The 23,764-nt window shown below is 39.7% G+C and overlaps 1 protein-coding gene across 4 annotated transcripts in view; it reads right to left on the bottom strand.

Moving 5' to 3' along the window:
• ARHGAP10 (Rho GTPase activating protein 10) overlaps window positions 1–23,764 on the bottom strand; it is a 334,513-nt gene that overhangs the window by 156,082 nt on the left and 154,667 nt on the right. For all 4 annotated transcript variants that reach the window (XM_029235052.1, XM_029235053.1, XM_029235054.1 and 1 more), the window contains 3 exons: window positions 12,498–12,579; window positions 10,522–10,567; window positions 8,596–8,661 (listed from right to left, as the gene is read on the bottom strand). In XM_029235052.1, the coding sequence (XP_029090885.1) occupies window positions 8,596–8,661; window positions 10,522–10,567; window positions 12,498–12,579 (194 nt within the window). The remainder of the gene's footprint in view (window positions 1–8,595; window positions 8,662–10,521; window positions 10,568–12,497; window positions 12,580–23,764) is intronic.

Raw genomic sequence — 23,764 nt, 5'->3', positions numbered from 1 at the left:
AGGCTCAGGCTTCAGAGGTCAGATCCCAGGGAGAGGACTGGGGTTGGCTGCATGAACACAGCCTGAAGGGGGCTAGTGCACCACAGCTAGCCGGGAGGGAGTACGGGAAAAAGGCTGGACCTACCTAAGAGGCAAGAGACCACTGTTTCAGGGTGCGCGAGGAGAGGGGATTCCTTCCCTGCTTGCCCACAGAAGGCAGAGCACCACCTAAACAAGCTTCAGAGATAGGCGCGAGCCGCAGCTATCAGCTCAGGCACCAGAGACGAGCATGAAACACTAATGCTGCTGCTGCAGCCTCCAAAACTCCTGTGTGCAAGCGCAGGTCTCTAACCACACCTCCCAGCACCCGGAGCCTGTGCAGCCCACCACTGCCAGGGTCCCAGGATCCAGGGACAACTTCCCCGGGAGAACACACGGTACACCTCAGGCTACTGCAAAATCACACCCGCCTATGCCACCACAAGCTCGCCAGCATTCCAACTATAGCTACCATACCCCTCCCTCCCCCTGTCCTGAGTGAGCAAGAACCCCCTAATCAGCCATTGCTTTAACCCCATCCTGTCTGAGCAGGAACAGATGCCTGAGGGCGACCTACACGCAGAGGCGGGGCCAAATCCAAAGCTGAATCCCGGGAGCTGCGCGAACAAAGAACAGAAAGGGAAATCTCTCCCAGCAGCCACAGGAGCAGCGGATTAAATCTCCACAATCAACTTGATGTACCCTGCTTCTGTGGAATACCTGAATAGACAATGAAACATACCAAAATTGAGGCGGTGGACTGTGTGGACAACTGTCTGCAACTGACTTGGTTCTGATTTTTATGTTTCTCTTAGTATAGTTTTTAGCATGTGTTATCATTGGTGGATTTGTTTACTGGTTTGGTTGCTCTCTTATTTTTTATTATTATTATTACTTTCTTATTTTTTTATTTTAATAATTTTACTTTTTAAAAATATTTATTTATTTATTTTTCTTTTCTTTTTTTTTTTTTCTCCCTTTTCTTCTGAGCTGTGTGGCTGACAGGGTCTTGGTGCTCCGGCCTGGTGTCAGGCCTGAGCCTCTGAGGTGGGAGAGCAGAATTCAGGACACTGGACCACCAGAGACCTTCTGGCCACACATAATATCAATTGGAGAAGGCTCTCCCAGAGATCTCCGTCTCAACGCTAAGACCCAGCTCCACCCAACGGACAGCATACTCCAGTGCTGGACGCCCCATGCAAAACAACTAGCAAGACAGGAGCACAACCCTACCTATTAGCAGAGAGGCTGCCTAAAAGCATAATAAATTCACAGACACCCTAAAACACACCACCAAACACAACCCTGCCCACCAGAAAGACAATATCGAGCCCCACCCACCAGAACACAGGCACCAGTCCCCTCTACCAGGAAGCCTACACAACCCACTGAACCAGTCTTACCCACTGGGGGCAGACATCAAAAACAACGGGAAATACCAACCTGCAGCCTGCAAAAAGGAGACCCCAAACATACTAAGTTAAGGAAAATGAGAAGACAGAAAAACACAGTAGATGAAGGAGCAAGGTAAAAACCCACCAGACCTAACAAAGGAAAAGGAAATAGGCAGTGTACCTGAAAAAGAATCCAGAGTAATGACAGTAAAGATATCCAAAATCTTAGAAATAGAGAAAATACAAGAAATGTTTAACAAGGACCTAGAAGAAATAAAGAGCAAACAAACAATGATGAACAACACTATAAATGAAATTAAAAATTCTCTAGAAGGAATCAATAGCAGAATAACTGAGGCAGAAGAACAGTTAAGTGACCTGGAAGACAAAATAGTGGAAAAAACCACTGCAGAACAGAATAAACAAAAAAGAATGAAAAGAATTGACGACAGTCTCAGAGACCTCTGAGACAACATTAAATGCACCAACATTCAAATGATAGGGGTCCCGGAAGAAGAAGAGAAAAAGAAAGGGTCTGAGAAAATATTTGAAGAAATTATAGTCAAAAACTTCCCTAACATGGGAAAGGAAATAGTCAATCAAGGGCAAGAAACACAGAGAGTCCCACACAGGATAAATCCAAGGAGAAACACACCAAGACACATATTAATCAAGCTATCAAAAATTAAATGCAAAGAAAAAATATTAAAAGCAGCAAGGGAAAAGCAACAAATAACGTATAAGGAAATCCCCATAAGGTTAACAGCTGATCTTTCAGCAGAATCTCTGCAAGCCAAAAGGGAGTGGCAGGACATATTTAAAGTGATGAAAGGGAAAAACCAACAACCAAGGTTACTCTACACAGCAAGGATATCATTCAGACTTGACGGAAAAATTAAAACCTTTACGGACAACCAAAAGTTAAGAAAATTCAGCAACACCAAACCAGCTTTACAACAAATGCTAAAGGAACTTCTCTAGGAAGGGAACACAAGAGAAGGAAAGCACATACAAAACAAACCAAAAACAATTAAGAAAATGGTAATAGGAACATACATATCAATAATTACCTTAAATGTAAATGGATTAAATGAGCCAACCAAAAGACACAGACTGGCTGAATGGATACAAAAACAAGACCCATATATATGCTGTCTACAAGAGACCCACTTCAGACATAGGGATACATACAGACTGAAAGTGAGGGGATGGAAAAAGATATTCAATGAAAATGCATATCAAAATAAAGCTGAAGTAGCAATTCGAATATCAGACAAAAGAGACTTTAAAATAAAGACTATTACAAGAGACAAAGAAGGACACTACATAATGATCAAAGGATCAATCTAAGAAGATATAACAATTGTAAAACTTTATGCACCCAACACAGGAGCACCTCAATACATAAGGCAAATGCTAATAGCCATAAAAGGGAAACTGACAGTAACACAAGAATAGTAGGGGACTTTAACACCCCACTTTCACCAATGGACAGATCATCCAAAATGAAAATAAATAAGGAAACACAGCTTTAAATGACACATTAAACAAGATGGACTTAACTGATATTTATAGGTCACTCCATCCAAAAACAACAGAATACACCTTCTTCTCAAATGCTCATGAACATTCTCCAGGACAGATCATATCTTGGGTGACAAATCAGCCTTGGTAAATTTAAGAAAACTGAAATCATATCAAGTATCTTTTCTGGCCACAACACTATGAGACTAGATATTACAGGAAAAAATCTGCAAAAAATACAAATACCTGGAGGCTAAACAATACACTACTAAATCACCAAGAGAACACTGAAGAAATCAAAGAGGAAATCAAAAAATACCTAGAAACAAATGACAATGAAAACATGATGATCCAAAACATATGGAATGCAGCAAAAGCAGTTCAAAGATGGAAGTTTATAGCAATACATTCCTACCTCAAGAAACAAGAAAAACCTCAAATAACGTAATCTTACACCTAAAGCAATTAGAGAAAGAAGAAAAAAAAAACCCAAAGTTAGCAGGAGGAAAGAAATCATAAAGACCAGATCAGAAATAAATGAAAAACAAATGAAAGAAACAATAGCAAAGATCAATATAACTAAAAGCTGCTTCTTTGAGAAGATAAACAAAACTGATAAACCATTAGCCAGACTCATCAAGAAAAATAGGGAGAAGACTCAAACCAACAGAATTAGAAATGAAAAAGGAGAATTAACAACAGACACTGCAGAAATACAAAGGATCATGAGAGATTACTACAAGCAACTCTATGCCAATAAAATGGACAACCTGGAAGAAATGGACAAATTCTTACATAAATACAACCTTCCAAGACTGAACCAGGAAGAAGTAGAAAATAGAAACAGACCAATCACAAGCACTGAAATTGAAACTGTGATTAAAAATCATCCTACAAACAAAAGCCCAGGACCAGATGGCTTCACAGGTGAATTCTTTCAAACATTTAGAGAAGAGCTAACACCTATCCTTCTCAAACTCTTCCAAAATATAGCAGAGGGAGGAACACTCCCAAACTCATTCTACAAAGCCACTATCACCCTGATACCAACACCAGACAAAGATGTCACAAAGAAAGAAAACTACAGGCCAATATTACTGATGAACACAGATGCAAAAATCCTCAACAAAATACTAGCAAACAGAATCCAACAGCACATTAAAAGGATCATACACCAAGATCAAGTGGGGTTTATCTCAGGAATGCAAGGATTTTTAAATATATAAAAATCAATCAATGTGATACACCGTATTAACAAATTGAAGGAGAAAAACCATGATAATCTCAATAGATGCAGAAAAAGCTTTTGACAAAACTCAACACCCATTTATGATTAAAAAAACTCTCCAGGAAGTAGGCATAGAGGGAACCTACCTCAACATAATAAAGGCCATCTATGACAAACACACAGCCAATATCCTTCTCAATGGTGAAAAACTGAAACCATTTCCTCTAAGATCAGGAACAAGACAAGGTTGCTCACTCTCACCACTATTATTCAACATAGTTTTAGAAATTTTAGCCACATCAGTCAGAGAAGAAAAAGAAATAAAAGGAATTCAAATCGGGAAAGAAGTAAAGGTGTCACTGTTTGCAGATGACATGATACTATACATAGAGAATCCTAAAGATGCTACCAGAAAACTACTAGAGCTCATTAGTGAATTTGGTAAAGTAGCAGGATACAAAATTAATGCACAGAAATCTCTTGCATTCCTATACACTCATGATGAAAAAGATGAAAGAGAAATTAATGAAACACTCCCGTTTACCACTGCAACAAAAAGAATAAAATACCTAGGAATACACCTACCTAAGGAGACAAAAGACTTGTATGCAGAAAATTGTAAGACACCGAAGAAAGAAATTAGAGATGATACAAACAGATGGAGAGATATACCATGTTTTTGGATTGGAAGAATCAACATTGAGGAAATGGCTATACTACCCAAAGCAATCTACAGATTCAATGCAATCCCTATCAAACTACCAATGGCATTTTTCAAAGAACTAGAACAAAAAAGTTCACGATTTGTATTGAAACACAAAAGACCCCGAATAGCCAAAGCAATCTTGAGAAAGAAAAACAGAGCTGAAGGAATCAGGCTCCCTGACTTCGGACTATACTGCAAAGTTACAATAAACAAGACAGTACGGTACTGGCACAAAAACAGAAATATGGATCAATGGAACAGGATAGAAAGCCCAGAGATAAACCCATGCTCATATAGTAACATTATCTTTAATAAAAGAAGCAAGAATATACAGTGGAGAGAAGACAGCCTCTTCAATAAGTGGTGCTCGGAAATCTGGACAGCTACATGTAAAAGAATGTAATTAGAACTTCCTAACACCATATACAAAAATAAGCTCAAAATGGATTAAAGACCTAAATGTAAGGCCAGACACTACAAAACTCCCAGAGGAAAACATAGGAAGAATGCTCTATGACATAAATCACAGCAAGATTTTTTCTGACCCACCCCCCAGAGAAATGCAAATAAAAACAAAAATAAACAAATAGGACCTAATGAAACTTAAACGTTTTTGCACAGCAAAGGAAACCATAACCAAGACAAAAAGACAACCCTTAGAATGGGAGAAATTATTTGCAAACGAAGCAACTGACAAAGGATTAATCTCCAAAATATACAAGCAGCTCAATATCAAAAAACCAAACAACTCAATTCAAAAATAGGCTGAAGACCTAAATAGACATTTCTCTAAAGAAGATATACAGATTGCCAACAAACACATGAAAGGATCCTCAACATCGCTAATCATTAGAGAAAGCAAATCAAACTACAATGAGGTATCACCTCACACTGGTCAGAACGGCCACCATCAAAAAATCTACAAACAATAAATGCTGGAGAGGGTGTGGAGAAAAGGCAACCCTCCTGCACTGTTGGTGAGAATGTAAATTGATAAAGCCACTATGGAGAACAGTATGAAAGTTCCTTAAAAAACCAAAAATAGAACTACCATACGACCCAGCAATCCCACTACTGGGCATATACCCTGAGAAAACCATAATTCAAAAAGAGTCATGTACCAAAATGTTCACTGCAGCACTATTTACAATAGCCAGGACATGGAAGCAACCTAAGTGTCCATCGACAGATGAATGGATAAAGAAGATGTGGCACATATATACGATGGAATATTACTCTCAGCCATAAAAAGAAATGAAATTGAGTTATTTGTAGGTGAGGTGGATGGACCTAGAGTCTGTCATACAGAGTGAAGTAAGTTAGAAAGAGAAAAACAAATACCGTATGCTAACACATGTATATGGAATCTAAAAAAAAAAAAAAAAGTAAAGGATGGTTGTGAAGGGCCTAGGGGCTGTACAGGAATTGGGATGCAGACGTAGAAAATGGACCTGGGGACATGGGGAGGAGGAAGGGTGGGCTGGGACAAAGTGAGAGAGTGTCATGGACTGATATATACTACCAGATGTAAAACTGATAGCTAGTGGGAGGCAGCCGCATAGCACAGGCAGATCAGCTAGGTGCTTTGTGACCACCTGGAGGGGTGGGATAGGGAGGGTGGGAGGGAGATGCAAGAGGGAGGGGATATGGGGATATATGTATACTTACAGCTGATTCACTTTGTTATACAGCAGAAACTAACACAGCATTGTAAAGCAATTATACTCCAATAAAGATGTTAAAAAAAAAAAAAAGAAGTGATGCAACAACATCTGTACCATGTAAAAAAAAAAAAAAAAAGCCATGATAGGTGATGTGGGGAAAATCATTAAGAGCAATAGTCCCTGGGAGCACTTTTAAATTTAGGATAAAAGGCTCAGAGATTCCACACGGTTCCTCATCATGTTGAATAACATGAACTGACAGTTGAGTCTTTTAACTCTATTTTTTGTCTATTACTCCATTAAAAGCAAAAGGCTTTAGTAATGGAAGACTTTTAGGAACAAAAGATTTGAAAAGAAAAACATATGCTTTTTTGTCTTTTATTTTAAATGAGGAAAATCTAACTTAAAATCTGTAGACTCATTCTTCTGTAAAGAAAATCCAACAATTTACATATTTATAATAAAAATGCATTCAATACATGCAGATTCTACTATACATATTCCATTCAATGTACATAACACTCCATACAACTACACAGACCAATCTGAAAGCATTCTAGATAGATTTTTTTATCTGGTCAGGCAGAAGCAAGTATGTATAAATTATATCCTTTTGGGAAAGAATTTTATTTACCAAAATAATAAGCATGCAAGTGATACAATGAAGGCTCCCTAGAAGCTCAGGAAAAGGAGAAACATGAATGATAAAGTGAGAGATATGAAAGTCACAGCATCCCAATTCTGGAAATTTCTGAAGCACTAGGAAAAAGAGGAAATTTGTCAGCTCAACCTCAGTGCAGGTTGAAATGAATGAAATTCTGTCATAGCCTGAATTGCCACTGTTAGAGAGAATGGGAGAAAAGCTTTCTGTGGCTTGGGTTTTTATTATCGATGGGCAAATACCCAAATCATACAACAGCTCGTATTCATCTGTTAGCCAGCGCTCTCATTTCACAGGTGGCAGTCCTGGCTTTATAACAAAGACCTTGTTTTGACAGAAAACGTGAGTGCAATGCTTCATCCCGCTAAGTCATCCAAAGTAGGACTGGGATATACAACGTATGAGAGTGAATTAAATATTCAATTTACCCATACTTCACTAGACTCTAAACAAAGAGAAATCCACCCTCCAGAAAGAGCCTGTTTTGCAAAGTTCAATATTTGGTTTCTCCAAAGTCTGCTGGAATGGCTGCAAAGTGCCAGGGCCCTGCTTTTCCTTAGGAACTCTAAACAAGAGACCTTTGAGCTTTTGGTCAGGGGACCAAAATGGGGAGAGATTATCTTTCCTGAAGTTTAAAACAGAAACAACCTAAATATTACCAACAGGTGGATGAATAAGCAAAGTGCAGTATATCCACATAATGAAATACTACCTAGCGATAAAAAGAAATGAGCTAAGGCTACACCCAACAAGATGAATCTCAGAAGCTAAACAAAGAGGCCAAACTCAAAAAACAACATACTGCATAATTCCATTCATATAAAATGCTTACAAAAAAAAAAGAACTAAAGTGATGAAAAGCAGCTCAGTAGTTGCCAAGGGTCAAGGAAGGAGTGGAGACTGACTGCAAAGGGGCACAAAGGAATTTTGGGGGGAGAGAGAAATCTTCTATGATTGTGGTGGTAGTTACACAACTATACACATTTGTCAAAACTCATCAATTTGTACAGTTAAAATCAATGAATTTTACTCTAAGTAAATGATATCTTAATGACGCCAATTTTTAAACTGGAAGCCAACAAGACAATGGAAGATGGAAATATCTCACTAGTGCGTGAACAAGAAGCGATTAAGGCTGGTTGTCCGACACTGCTGATTCTTCTACTGATTCTCATTTTAGCCCTGACTTTGTTTCAATGCAAGGGAGAAACATGTAAATAAAAAGGAAAACCCCACCCTGGCAGAGTAAATGAACAACTGAATCTCTGATGCATAGAATGTGCATTTTGCATTAATATATTTCATTCTACAAAACTTAACCATGCAGTAAGCATTTGCAATGACCCTTAGATTTTACATACCTATAGCCTCTCATGAATAAAATGATTCAATCATGTTACCTCGTGTTTCAACTGCACTGATGCATTTTCTAAGAATTGTGAATCCCATCTTATCCAACTGTGCACCTAAAAGAAACAGTCATAAAATATTAAAGGCACAATTAGTTACTCACAATCTCTTCCTTACAAAAATAGGAGAAAATTATTTAAATCCAATATAATTTTTATTTCACTCTTTAAAAAAAGAAAGCTAAAGGCCACGCATTCCCTGTTTAAATAATGTAAATGAGAATTTCATATACTAAGAGGAGCATTTACTGGAATTTCAAGACATTTATTACCAACATATATAAATAAACTTGTAATTTAAACTAGGTTTTAAGTTAATAAATATAGTATTTTAAATAGTGGAAAAGAAAGTGACACAAATCTTTAGGGGAAGCTATCTAGAAATAGCATTTTGCCCAAATTCCAACAACCGCTCAGGTTTCTTTTTTAATTATATATATAAGTGAAAGTTCTTAAATTTCTTGACAAGCTGGAGAACACAAAACTTTTTTTTTTTTTAAACCTGGGGGAAAATTTTTTTAAATACCTTTAAAAAATGGTATTTGAGCCATCAGCTTGAAATTTTTTTTCATATTTTATACCATGCCCTAAGCGTTTAATATTTTATTATTTTCAAAATGAATTTAAAATAGATGATTTGTGTAGCAAAAATAGATTTTGTAAATATCATTTTATATTGTTTTCTAATATGGATACTTAACCATGATTAGGCTGACCTATTTGAATACCCTAATAAAAGGCAATTCTTGTTTCAAAAATGCAATCAGGGTAAGTGAATGCTTTATTCTGTATTTAGAACTCAGGAGCAGGAATACTAAATAACTCTGTTCTCAGAGGGGATAGCATGAACAAGTCATGAACATAAACTTTGCAGATTTAAAACTAAGCTCGGACAGCATTTTAAGGAGGAAAATTGGTCAGTGGTTTACCTTTTTCAGGATCCACTATTCACAACATTTATATAAAATGCAAGTGTTTCTTTCTGCTTAGCAAAACTACTTTTCCAAAACAAGGCATGTTTTCATTTTTCTATAAAAACAAGAAAAGAAAGGAAAAAGAGAAGGAAAGAGGGGAAAAGAGAAAGAGGGAAGAGAAAGAAAAGCAAAAGAAAGAACGAAGGGGAAGAAGAGGTACTTGGGTGACTGACAACCTTCCCGGGACCAGGTCAATTTCCAGTGGCAGGCTAAGTGATATGCACATCATGATCATGGGTATTTAACAATGTTTCCAAACTGTGGACATCTGACAAACGTAGCTTCATTCCTCCAAAGATATTAAAAGTAGATTCATAAAGAACCCAACAAATTTGATCACATCTTCACTTTATCTCAGTACAAATCAAGAGTACAGAGCTAGGGAGTACTTCCTTTTCCTCTAGTGCATACAATGCAAGTGAAAATTATTGTCCTAGAATACCTGAACGTGTTTGGCTGTTGTTTGTTTTATTTTCTAAGGTGCAATGCTATACTATTTGTACAGCCCATACTCAAGAGACTTTAAGGATAAAGGATATTAAGGGTGGAGGTGTGAAGGGTTGAGAATAGGGGACCTGGTAAACAGTGCCTATCCACAGGAGTTTACAACTTAGGAAGCTGACAGATGCATAACTGAAACTCTTATGTATTCATTTGTGGCTATGAAGACAAATACCAAAGTGAATTACAGAGAAAGTTTTTTTCGGTTTTGTACAGGAAGACTGGAAAGAAAAACGCTCAGAGATGGGAAAGATCAAGGAGGGTTACAGCTGTCCAGGAAAACTTGAGGAGGTCCTCAATGAATAAGACATCTACTACACAGAGGACTAACACAGACAGGGTACAGAGAGTAAGCACCCAGCAACAGTTTGACATCAGTAATAAAAACAAAATAACTCATGAGAAAGGGAGACACCAGTCATTTTTATAAATTAGCACTTACTTCCTTCTGGTCTTGGGATGATGGCTCTATTAAAACTAGGGAAGAGCTAATAAAAGAGAAAAGGGGGAAACAATATTTTTAGCAAATCAATAAAAGTGATTCTAGTAGGCACACCTAGGGACTGTACACAAAATACACTGACATTGGTTAATCACCTATCATGCAAAGATAGGTAACAAAAAAGAGCACCCTGGGTCTCCTTTGTCTCTCCCTGAGATATTGCCAAAGTAGCAAAATTAAGATGAAGGGGCCAGGACTGAAAGTTCATGTAAATTTGAAATGCTCAAATGAACGGCTGCATTCTAATCAGTAAGCTCATTTTTTTCATCACTATTTCTAAAATCTGCTGTTTACATGACTCCTGCCCATAATTTTAATAACCACATCTGAAATATCAAGGTGATGATCCCAGGCTGCCTCAGAATTCTAGCGCTGTCCCGGTATTTGCAAGGCCCATACATCACCTGGAAAAAATACACAGTGCCTTAAGTGTCCCCTTGTAAACACATAGCTGAATATTTATTTTCTTTCTACATACTTGCCTTTGTCTGTATATCTTGAATTAATTACTTGGCTTTCTCACTCTAAAGGAGAGCATATACGTCTTCAAGGTTACACTGCCTTTGGCAATAGACTTATTTCTTCATGACTTAGTCATGGGATCATTTTGCTATGCAAATAGGCAAACTCACTGTCTAAAGAACTTCTTGAATCTCCGGGGGGACAAGTCCCAGTCACTGCCTTGCCTGTACTAGAGACGATTCGGATAACCTGTTTTGGATCTCAGCAACTGTCAATGCTGGAAGTACTCGTGACTCCCAGTTAAAATTTTCAAGGACAAATTAAGAGTAAATAGAAGTAAAACCAAGGAGGCTAAATGCAGATCAAGTATAAGAAAATGATACACAATTCCAATCACTGCCTTTTTCCTCCAAGAATGATACCTTCTCCTATATAGGATTTATTTTTAAAAGATGTAATTTGGGCTTCCGTTTCTCAAACACCACATCAAGACTGCCACACGCGGTGCTGCCCAGCCTCTTTGCCTTGTTTCCTGCACTCTCAGGGTGCTCCACTACCATCAGATAACAATATATTTTGCCCGTTTCATAAGCTCTATCCTGACACCTCTCTTTTTACTATATATGACCCCTCTTCCACTTTGCAAATCATGCTCTTTCCTCTTTTTATTTTAAATCCTGCTGAAATGGCAAATGCTCTCCAGGTAAGCCCACCTCGTGCCTGCACTGGCGGTGTGTTCAGAGGCAGAAGACTGTAAGCAGCGTTGACTGAAATTGGTTCTCTGGTGTTTTCTATAATTATCCTCACTAAGTCCCCCATTCAACAGATGAACTATCCAATTCTCAGCTCCCAAATGCCACCAGTCCACTGAGAGGAAGGTAGTGCTTGAATAAAGCGGCAAACTGACTGAAGTCCTGTGCCTCTGGATCTCTAGCACTGCGTTTAATTTATTTCTCAAACCAATCTGAATACAGAGGCCCATTCACTACGGCTACATGACATTGCACACTGCAAATCATTAGGCTGAACCATAAATTGTCAAATGATGAAAAATAAGTACAGCCGTCACTTCTAATACTGCCTGCACAGCCTCATATTTACTGTTCCATCTCCACTGAGATCAAACTGCAAGCATTTATTGTGGTCATCACCCAAAGTACTGTCACAGGTAGGAAAAAAGAAATTGAGGATTCAGATGACTTCCTCAAGCAAAGCAAATCCCAGCGGCAAAGTCAAGAAAAATCAAAAATAAAAACCAACGATATATCAGTCTCATGTGTGCCCCTGCTACCTCAAGCCGAATTTCTGGAATACCGAATGCTTCCGAGAGGAATTCAGACACCAGTTTCAGCAGGGGACTTTTTTCAAATACTATAAAGCAAAAACAACATGAAAACGAACACAAGTCAACTCTACGGGATTTGAAATAAAACTCAACCATTGGTTATTCTTACAGCTTCTTTTCCACCCAGAGCTTCCAACCACTGCTTCCTCTCCTCTTCCGAAAACGCCTGCATGGTCAAAGAAACTCCAGGCCTGCAAGACACCAGGAACAGATCAGGTTACCCCTTGGCTGCTAAAAACAAACCTCCTTTTCTACTTTCTAATTTTTCATTGTGGTAATTGTTTCTTTTAAATGTTTAATTGTGATAAAATACACAGAACATAAAATATACCACCTTCACCATTTTTAACTACACAGTTGAGCAGTGTTGAGTCCAGTCTCCAGAACTCTTCATCTTGTAAAACTAAAACTCTGTACCCATGAAAAAGTCCCCATTTCCCCTCCTCACAGCCCCTGACAACCACCCTTCTACCTTCTGTCTCTGTGAATTTGATTACGTAACTCTTAGAAGTGGACTCATACAGTATTTGCCTTTTTTGTGACTTGCTTATTTCACTTAGTAAAGTATCCTCCATTTTCATCCATGCTATAGTATGTGTCAAAATTTCCTTCCTTTTTAAGGCTGAACAGAATTCCACTGTATGTACAGACCACATTTTGCTTATCCATTCACGCATCAATGGACATGTGGCTTGTTTCCACATGGCTACTGTAAACAATGCTGCTATCAACATAGGTGTACAAATATCTCCTTGAGACCGTGCTTCCAATTCTTTTGGGTATATACCCACAAGTGGAGTTGTCCAGCATGACATAATAAATATATGTCTGGTCTCTGACCCTATTTCCTGGCACACAGCTCCTAAAACCCTTAGAATCTCTGCAATGATGTGTCATTTTGTATATTAATGAGCTGACGGGACTGGGGGGCTCCTGGAAAATCTCAGGATGAGGGCCAGTTGCCAAGGGAACCAACCATGTGATTAGAGGATTAGAACTTTCAGCTCCACCCCACCCATACACCTCCCAGGAGTGGGGTAGGGCTGGAAATTGATTTCAAACACCAATGGCCAATGATTTAATCAATCATTCCTGCACAATGAAGCCTCCATAAAAATCCCTGGGGTTCAGAGAGCTTGCAGGCTGGTGAGCCCATGAAGATGCTGGAGGGACAGCACCTAGAGAAGACATGGGAGCTCCAAGCCCCTTCCTCCATACTTTGCCCTATACATCTCTTCATGAATCTCTTCGTCTGTTCCCATTAAAATATCCTTTGTAATATATCAGCAACAGTAAGTAAACTGTTTTCCAGAGTTCTGTGAGGCATTCTAGCAAATTATCAAACTCAAGGACAGGGTCATGGGAATGCCTGATTTATAACCAAAAGCACAGTTGACAACCTGGACTTGTAACTGGCATCTGAAGCGGTAGGGGGCAGTCTTGAGCCCTTGATCCGTTGGGTCTTCATGAACTCTACTTAGTGTCAAAACTGAGTTCAATCATAGGACACTTGGTCTCCACAGAGAACTGGAGAATTGCTTAGTGCAGAGAAACCCACACCATTCTGAGTACAGAAGTGTCCCGTGAGTAGGGAGAAATAGTTTTGTCTCACAAGAGGGGTCAAATGTAATTTTTTTTTTTTTAATGTTGCTCATTCCCACTAGCAATGCACAGGGTTCCAATTTCTCCATATCTTTCTTCACCAACACTTGTAATTTTCTCTTTCTTTTTTTTTTTTTGGAAAGTAGCCATTCTAATAGGTGTGGGGTGGTAGTAATGATTAAATTTTATTTATAAAAGAGATACATGTTTATTGTTACCCAGGCATGGGCAGAGTGAAAGCAGAAAATCATCTTTCACCCCATCCCAATTCCACTTCCAAGAAGATAGCGCTGTTAACTGTTTAGGGTGTTTCCTCTGTATTTTCTTAGAGCTCTGGGTTGGTCCTCAGGACCAAATGCCAATCTTTCTCAGTTCAGTTTATTTGGATATTTAGAGAGTCTTCCAGAAAACTCATCATATTGGGAAGGAGTCCTAGGTAGAAAAGCCATTAATAATTCCTCTTAACAAAGGAGGAACAATAACAAATTCCTCTTTGTTTCTCCAATGAAACAAATTTTGTATATTTGATCAAAAGTATTAAAAATGAACCTTTCTGGCAAGGGATGAAAAGGTAGAATACTCCAAACCATAGACAACTGGAAATGAAAATAGATGGTTGAAATGGAAAGTAAACATCCATTCTCCTTTGATACTGAATGTACTTTTTTTTTTTTTTTTTTTGCGGTACGCGGGCCTCCCACCGCTGCGGCGTCTCCCGCTGCGGAGCACAGGCTCTGGACGCAAAGGCCCAGCGGCCATGGCCCACGGGCCCAGCCGCTCCGCGGCATGCGGGATCCTCCCGGACCGGGGCACGAACCCGTTATCCCCCGCACCGGCAGGCGTACTCTCAACCACTGCGCCACCAGGGAAGCCCCTGAATATACTTTTTAAAGTTAACACTCCTGTAACAGTACTTCACCTCATTTTCAAGTATTGGGTAATCTCTTACAAGTAAAGCAAGCTGCAAGAATCAAGTGCAATTCAATAATCGCTACAATTTTTATAAAGTACTATAAAGCATGCAGCACTCCAAAAGCATCATGCCAAATACAAATATGCGATGCCCCCAATGTTCACACCCACAGGCGTTAGGCTTTCTCCCCACGTGATGGTTATAAAGCCTGAGAAGTTATGTGCTTCAAGTTCACTACCAAGTAACTATAGCTACAACTCATAGTCTCTTGTCTTCAAGAGTCTCTTGTCTCCATTTTCTCCAGACTATGAATATTGTGGGGGAAAAAAATCACTTGTAATCCCCCAACCCCACTCCTGAACAGCAAAACGGCTCTTTACTGTCTACCCTAAACATTTCAGCGTTGGCCCGGCTTTGCCATCACCTTGGCACTACGGAGCTCACAACCAAGAGCTCTATGCTCTTCTATGCTCTTCTATGCACAGCACCCTTCTGGAGCAAGAATCGAGGCAAGATGCCCAGAAAACCAGGCTGTTTTAAGAAGTGCCTCGAATGGGACGTGAAGATTTTGGCCCTTATTCTTAGTAACCCACACTGGGCTCAGGAGAGTTAATTAAAATTGTGAGGGAAAACTTCAGATGGCAGGCATGTTTTTCTTTACATCGGTTAAGTGATAAAACAATATTTACACACAGGGGTCTCAGGTCTGCATGACTGCTCCATTCTTGTAAAGGAGAAAAAATAGCTAAAGACCTCTCCCAAAAGTATATGGAATGGATTCAAACACTTAATATGTAACTAAGTGAACTAAAGTATAAAATGGACAGTAAGAGGCTACAGCAAATATATAACAGAAAGTTAACAGCTTTTCTAATCCAGGAATGGCAAAACCAGCAGAGAAAAACGGGACCCCAGGTTAAAAATGGCAAAGTCTGTCACGGGAATACAAACACGGGGTTTACAAACATTCAGTTCAACAACCATTGAAATATTATCTGCTGTGCTTTAGGTCTTGTACCAGAGGGTCAGGAATTATTAAATATCTCACTACCTGCTAGGCACTGGGCTCAGCATACAGCTCACAAAGGGCTGACTATCTAGCAGAGAAAGTGAAAGGTAAACAAAGTGCAAATAACCAATTAGTTACAAGTACACAGAGCGCTGCCAGGGAGTCAGGTAAGTGTAAATGAGTGAAACCAGCTACCTAGAAGGAAAAGAGGAAATGAGCAGGACATCAGGAGATGCGTGTCCACATATAAAAGCTTTCGGTTTCAAATATGCTAAATCATTGTGGTCTAGGAGACTTGTCGGTGAGCTAATTCCGCTGCCAGTCTCTTTGGGCAACTTCAGGATTTCAAGGTACTATGGAGATAGAAAAGGAAAGCCTGGCCTAACCCTGGAAGTTAGGCATCCCTGGGGAAGCGACATTTAATCTGAGGCTTTAAGGATAAATGAGCCATGCAGGAGAAATAGGGCCAGAGTCGTCCCCTAGACCAAAGAGGCACCTAGGAGGAAAGAGCGCACTTTCATGGAGCTGGGATCAGCCTCATCACGGGTCCTACAAACCAGCTGGACCAGCAACATGATGGAAAGCTGGAGATGCAGCCCGGGGTCCCGCCACAAAGGGCCTCCTTGGCCATGCTAAGGGTTTGCTTATCCTAAATGTCACTGAAAGTTTTTAGTAGGGGGTTAACATGATCAGATTAAAGGTGTACGTGAACACTGGCTGCTGCTGGGCGGAAAACAGACTGAACAGGGGTGCGTGCAAAGATTTGTTAGAAGACTCAGAGCATAAGACAGAGTGACCAAGATGAAGGAAAAACAAATGAATGGGCCTGGGAAATAGTCATGAGGTGCTACTACGTACTATGGGCAACAAAATAATGAGTAAGAAAGCTGTCACTCCAAGAACAAAGAATAAAAGACAGATCATTTACAATATAACATCAATAACTAGTTAAGGGATTCGTTGAGAGCCAAAAACAACTGTAGCAAATAAGGACTTACTATACTTATAATACTCAAAATCAGACACCGAACCTGATGAAATTTCGTGCTTTCTAGTTTCTTTTTGTTTTCCCCCTAAGGTTTTCCATTCATACTCGAGGGGAGATAATATTTACTACCAGTATATGGTTGGATATTCTTTTTTTTTCAATATTCATTTATTTATTTTCCTTTTTTTTTTTGGCTGTGTCAGGTCTTAGTTGTGGCATGCAGAATCTTCATTGAGGCACACGGGTTTCTCTCCAGTTGTGGCGTGCGGGTTTTCTCTCTCTAGTTGTGGCGTGTGGGTTTTCTCTCCCTAGTTGAGGCATGCGAGCTCAATAGTTGTGGCGTGCTGGCTTAGCTGCCCCACAGTATATAAGATCTTAGTTCCCCAACCAGGGATCGAACCCACATCCCCTGCATTGGAAGGCGGATTCTTTACCACTGGACCACCAGGGAAGTCCCTGGTTGGATACTCTTAACTAAGTTGTACATAGAGCAGCAGATAAGAGAAATAATGACCGGTTCTGATAACTTGGAAGACAAGACAAAAGTGTTGAATGATGAAGAGTCATGAACTAGAATTACAGATAGTAAAGTAAGGACAAAAGCAATTGTCAGGTTTCAGATGAAACAGCCATATTACAACTGGATAGAAATCCAATGTGGCATAAAAACTAAAGCATTATTCTACTCCTTGGCTCTGAGGCGTGATGCCTCAGACTTGAGCCCCCTAGCCCTTTGAGGGATACGGCGGAGAACAAACCAACCAACCTGCTGCAAGATAAGAGACTCAGTAGAAATCTATCACCTATAAGGAAAGAATTCTATTTCTGTTCCCATTTTGACAAATAATAACACGGTAACTCACAACAATTCCAGTTTGGAGAATTAATTCATCACACTGTAGTGATCCCTCGGAACACTTCACACTTGCCACACGTTACTTAAAGGGATCAGTCACCAGTATTACAGAAAGCTGGGCCCCATTCTTACATACACGCTGCCCACAGCCATCCTCTGTAAGCCCCTACCTCTAAATAAAACATCGTGCACTAAAACACATTTCAACCATTTTAAATTGCTCAAGTTTCTTCCCCTTTTTAAATAATCAACTGCTAGGAAATCATTAAGCCAAACTGAGACTTAAGGACACATTTTAAACTACAGTATTAATAGCATCTCATCCTTAAACCATAAAAATTCTCTAGTTTTTGAAACAAAGACATGTTTTATTAATAAGATTTAATGGACGTGTAGAACAACATGGTGACCAAGAGGCTAGTGAAGAACAGAAAATTTTACAACCATGTGCTGGATTATTCACATTTACATAAAAAAAGAAATAGCAATGATCTCTTTCGTTTCACGGAGTAGCTAAGGGAAAAACATTAGCAACTCCCCAGAAGCTAGAACCAGGATTGAGAACGTTCTAATTTGGGGTTCTTGGAGCAGATACTGCTGCAATGCGTTACACGGGTCCAGCTGAGGACGGCGCCTCCTCTTCTTCCTTCATCAAATAGTCATCTCGACCAAACTAACATCGGGTACGGGCTGTGTATCACACACTGTGCTAAGCTCTGGATAATCCTGCGTGCATAGCAAGGCAAAGAGGATTCCTGGCATACAAAGGCAACGGGATAAACTTCACAAAGGAAAAGTGGACCAGACGAAAGAGAGCACCTGGCCGGGATAGTCTGTCCTTACTTAAAACCAAAATTAGTATCTGTAGAGCACAAGGTTGAGAACTGAAATCTGAAGTAACAGGTTAAACAGGTTCTTATTCTTAAATCAGCACCTCAATCTCGTTTCATTCATTCATTCAAAACAGTATGGACGGGTTTCCCCAGAGGCGCAGTGGTTGAGAGTCCGCCTGCCGATGCAGGGGACACGGGTTCGTGCCCTGGTCTGGGAAGATCCCACATGCCGCGAAGCGGCTGGGCCCGTGAGCCATGGCCGCTGAGCCTGCGCGTCCGGAGCCTGTGCTCTGCAACAGTAAAAGCCACAACAGTGAGAGGCCCGCGTACCGCAACAAAACAAAACAGTATGGACGATTACACATCAGACACTACCCAAGGCAGATGCGTGAGAAACAGTTTTAGGAAACTAGTATCTATCTGTATTCTATGTTTGACCCCATATCTATTAATTCTCTTTCAACTGCATTTTTTATAGTGCTCTCGAAGCATGTGGAAGACATGCATTTTCCTTAGATTCTACATGGCAGATCAATGAGCCCATATATTAAGAAAATATACAACAAGAGCAGAGAGAAACATTCACGACATTTATGAGATGTCAACTGATATTATTGTAAATGGAGAAATTAAGAGAAAAAACTAAGAAGCAGCTACCAAAATTTATGATGGTAACAAATCGGGAATATTCTAATGCTTTTCTAAGAGGAATGTTGAAAAGGAAGAGGGGGAAAAAAAATAACCCAGCACATTACAAGTCCTGCACTAAATTATACTCTAAGGGGAAAGTGCCAAAGCCAAGCAAAACACTTTTAAAGTTTTAGAAATGTAGCAGTCATAATTAGCTTCTCATAAGGGTTGCTGGAAAATTTTTTAAATACATACATTTTTTCTTGAGATAATTAAAGCATGTTACCTGATCTTACTAAGGGGGAAGACTTTATAACAACTTCTTTCTTCTGTACACTAAGAAGTTGTTTCAAACAGAGCAAGTTAGCAATGATAGAGTCACAAGGAGGATTGTTTTCTCCAGTAAAAGTGAATTCAACCCATTAATCGCTAGAGAACAGCTGCGTAGAAGTTGTTAAGACAACATCATTCTCACCTTAAGAACATGAATAAGATGGGGAACCTATAAAATCACAGTTTTGTTTTGCTTTATTTTAAATAACCATCTGATGGGACTTCCCTGGTGGTGCAGTGGTTAAGACTCCATGCTTCCAATGCAGGGACGTGGGTTGCATCCCTGGTCGGGGAACTAAGATCCCACATGCCGCACGGCGCAGCAAGTAGATAAAGTAAAGTAAAGTGAAGAACCATATGAGAACTGAAAATGCAAAAATCCCTAGTTAACTAAAACGCAGGAAGTAACAAGTCCTTTCTTGGAGAGAAGGCACGTGTGCACATCCTTTGTGCACATCCTTTGTTTTCATCCTTTGTGAAGCAGCAGGACAAAGAGGCAGCCATCAGAGATGAGGAAAGCAGGATTTTAACAAAGTTTTAAAGGTAGAGTATGAGCTGGTGTGATGGTTTAAATCCTTAGAAGACACAGACACGAAGAGAATGTGAACCCACCCTCTCACTCCTTCCCGCAGTGTTTCCCCAGGTGCTCAGGGGCAGTCTGAGAGCAGAGCTGAAAGAGATGTGTCCGCTAAGGCTGAGAGGCAGGGTGGGAGAGCTTCCGGAGAGGCTTCAGATAGCATCCTCAAATCACAGGAAGCCCGTGACTAACAGAATCTAACTAAAGTAACAACAATGCCCAATCTCAGCTCAACCGCCAACTGACCTGACAGCCCTACGCGTTAGCAGCCTGATGGGAAAATGGGCATGTCCTTTACCAGATATGAATATTACTTACCTTAGTCTCTACTGCTCTCTTACGATCCCTGGTACTCAACCAGAAAATTACAAGGCATGCAAAGAAGCAAAGAAATGTAACCCAACATCAAGAGAGGAAGTAGTCAAGAGAACCAGACCCAGAAATAGCCCAGGTATGGCTGGGGGAGGGGCAGGGGGAGGGGAACTGAAACCTAAAAACAACAGTAAATATGTTAAAGGATCCATGGCAAAAGGTGGCCGACACACATAAACTGACGGGAATTTCAGCAAAGAGATGGAAACTATTAAAAAGACACAAATGGATATGCAAGAAATGAAAAATAAAATAAGTGATGAAGAGTTCAGGAACACAACTTCCACATGCAAAGCAACCAAACCCAAGTCTATATCCCCAACTGCCCCCTTTATCTAACTCACACGTCCAGCCAATATTTCCCTGCCCTAAAATCACCCCCAGGCCAGATACCAGACAACTGAAAACCACGCCTACAGCCTAGAGCTCACCAGTATTACTCAGAGTAGCTAATCGTATGCTTTCTCCCCTTCTCTGCCTTACAGAAACCCCAGTAAAAGCTCTAGTCTAGGATTTCCCCTCACTCCTTCCTGACTCCTGACCAAAACCTGGTGTATCCCCACATGGCCCTATGTGGCATGGTGTGCCCTCTTCTCTTGGAAAGTGTAAGGAATAAAATTCTCTTCCAGTGGCATTAGCCTCTACATGACATCACTCAGCCACCTCTGTAAATTAAAATCCTGCAGGTATAACTGAAACCAGTATCAAATGATCTAACATAATGCATTTACAGTTCCAGAACGTGAAGAAAGAGAAAAGGGGGCAAACGAAGCATATGAGGAGATAATGGCTAAAATTTTCTGAAACTGAGAAGAATTATCAACTCCCACATCCAAGAACTTCCATGAACCCCAAGCAAGGTAAAACAAAGAAAACCCCATTTAGGCACCTCATGAAAAGAAAATCTTGAAAGCAGCAAAAGAGATGACATACAAGAGAACAGTAAGAAAGATAGATGACCTGTCATGAGAAAAAAAAAGTGGACCCTTAAGAAAACAGAAATGACTTCTTAGAAGTGCTGGGGGAAGAAAAAAACTATCAATCCAGAGTCCTACATCCATCAAAAATGAAGGTAAAAGAAAGACATTTTCAGGTAGACAAAACATGAAAGAATTCTCTAGCAGATCTGCATTACAAGAAATGCTCAAATTAAATTAGCCTAAGGAACTTAAGGGAAATAGCGCAAGATAGAAACTTAGTTCTGCAGAAAAGAATGAAGAAAATCAGAATGGATAAATATTTGATATTAAAAGACATGAGGGACTGCCCTGGTGGTCCAGTGGGTAAGACTCTGCATTCTCAATGCAGGCAGCCCAGGTTCGAACCCTGGTCTGGGAACTAGATCCCGCATGCATGCCACAGCTAAGAGTCCACAGGCCGCAACTAAGAGCCCACACACTGCAACTAAAGAAAAAACATACTGCATGCCGCAACTAAGACCAGGAACAGCCAAAATAAATAAATAACTAAATATTTTAAAAATAAAAGATGAAACTGCACACACACACACACCCATATATACGTAAATAAAACATTAAATTTTTTAAAAGAGTACTGATTATTAATTTCATAAAGTAAAACTAGTAACGTATTGTTGGACTCAGAGTATATGTAGAATTAAAGTCTATAAAACAAGGGCACAGAGGGCAAAAGGGTGGTAATTGGAAGTCTACTGTTGTAAGTTTATATTGTTTATGGAAAGGTAAAAATATGGTAATTTAAAAATGCACCTTATACTCTGTAGGACTACTAAAAAATGCACATACAAAGAGGCATAACTAAAAATCATACAGAGGAGATAAATCATAGAGGAGATAAAACAGAACACTAAAAAAGACTCAATTCATTCAAAAGAAGGCCGCAAAGGAGGAACAGAGGAACAAAGAGCAAACAGAACAAACAGAAAACAAAACCAAGATGGTGGGCTTAAACCCATACATACCCACAACTATACTATATACACATTAACTAAAACCTTGATTAAAATGCAAAGCCTAATACACTGGAATTTTTAAGAGCAGGACTCAATTATATGCTGTTTATGAAAAGCAAAGCTGAAACATAAAGACACAAAGAGTTAAAAGAAAAAGGATGGAAAAAAATATGTACACCTGAAACTAACACAGCACTGTTAATCAACTATACTTCAATATAAAATAAAAAGTAAAAAAGAATATGCCAAGTAAACACTGAGCATAAGAAAGCTAACGTGGCTATATATATTTTCTTTTTTTAGTGTTGCTATATTAATATCACAAGGTAGCTTTCAAGATAAAGATTATTACCAGAAACAGAGAGACATTTCATAATGATAAAAGGGTCACTTCAAGAAGACATAATCATAAACGTACAGACACAAAAAAAACAAAAGGTCTCAAATAATCAATATAGGAAACAAAAATTACAAAATAAAAGGAAAACAGGCACATCTTCATCAAAGTGAGAGATTTTAACATCCCTAGTTTAGTCACTGATAGAACAATACCAAAAATCAAAACAATACAGAAGATCTGAGCAACAACAACCAGCTTGATCTAACCGACATTTCAAGAACACTACAACAGCAGAAAAATCATTGGTCTCATGTACACATGGGTCATTTACTAAATAGACCACATTTGGGACAATGAAACAAGTCTAGTAAACTTCAATTCATTGATAAAATATAGAGTATGTTACCTAACCAAAAGACAATTAAAGTAGAAGAACAATAATAATATTGCACATAGAAAATCCCCATCCATGTGGAATTTTTTAAATATAAATTTATTTTATTTTATTTATTTTTGGCTGCATTGGGTTTTCATCGCTGTGCGTTGGTTTTTCTCTAGTTGCGGCGAGTGGGGGCTACTCTTCGTTGCCGTGCACGGGCCTCTCATTGCGGTGGCTTCTCTTGTTGCGGACCGCGGGCTGTAGGCGCGCAGCTTCAGTAGTTGTGGCTCGCGGGCTCTAGAGCACAGACTCAGTAGTTGCGGCGCACGGGCTTAGTTGCTCCTTGGCATGTGGGATCTTGCCGGACCAGGGCTCGAACCCATGTCCTCTGCATTCGCAGGCGGATTCTTAACCACCGTGTCACCAGGTAAGTCCCTAGAAAGATGTTTTAAAGATTGCAAATTGGGCTTCCCTACTGAAGCCCGTGCCTACAGCCTGCGGTCTGCAACAAGAGAAGCCACCGCAATGAGAGGTCCCTGCACGGCAACGAAGAGTAGCCCCCCGCTCGCCGGAACTAGAGAAAAACCAACGCGCAGCAACGAAAACCCAAT

The sequence above is a fragment of the Monodon monoceros genome, unplaced genomic scaffold (assembly GCF_005190385.1).
Source record: "Monodon monoceros isolate NGI ecotype Baffin Bay Population unplaced genomic scaffold, NGI_Narwhal_1 Super_Scaffold_20, whole genome shotgun sequence".
NCBI lineage: Eukaryota > Metazoa > Chordata > Mammalia > Artiodactyla > Monodontidae > Monodon > Monodon monoceros.
The sequence above is the reverse complement of the archived record's forward strand: the minus strand, read 5'-3'. Positions and strand labels throughout refer to the sequence as shown.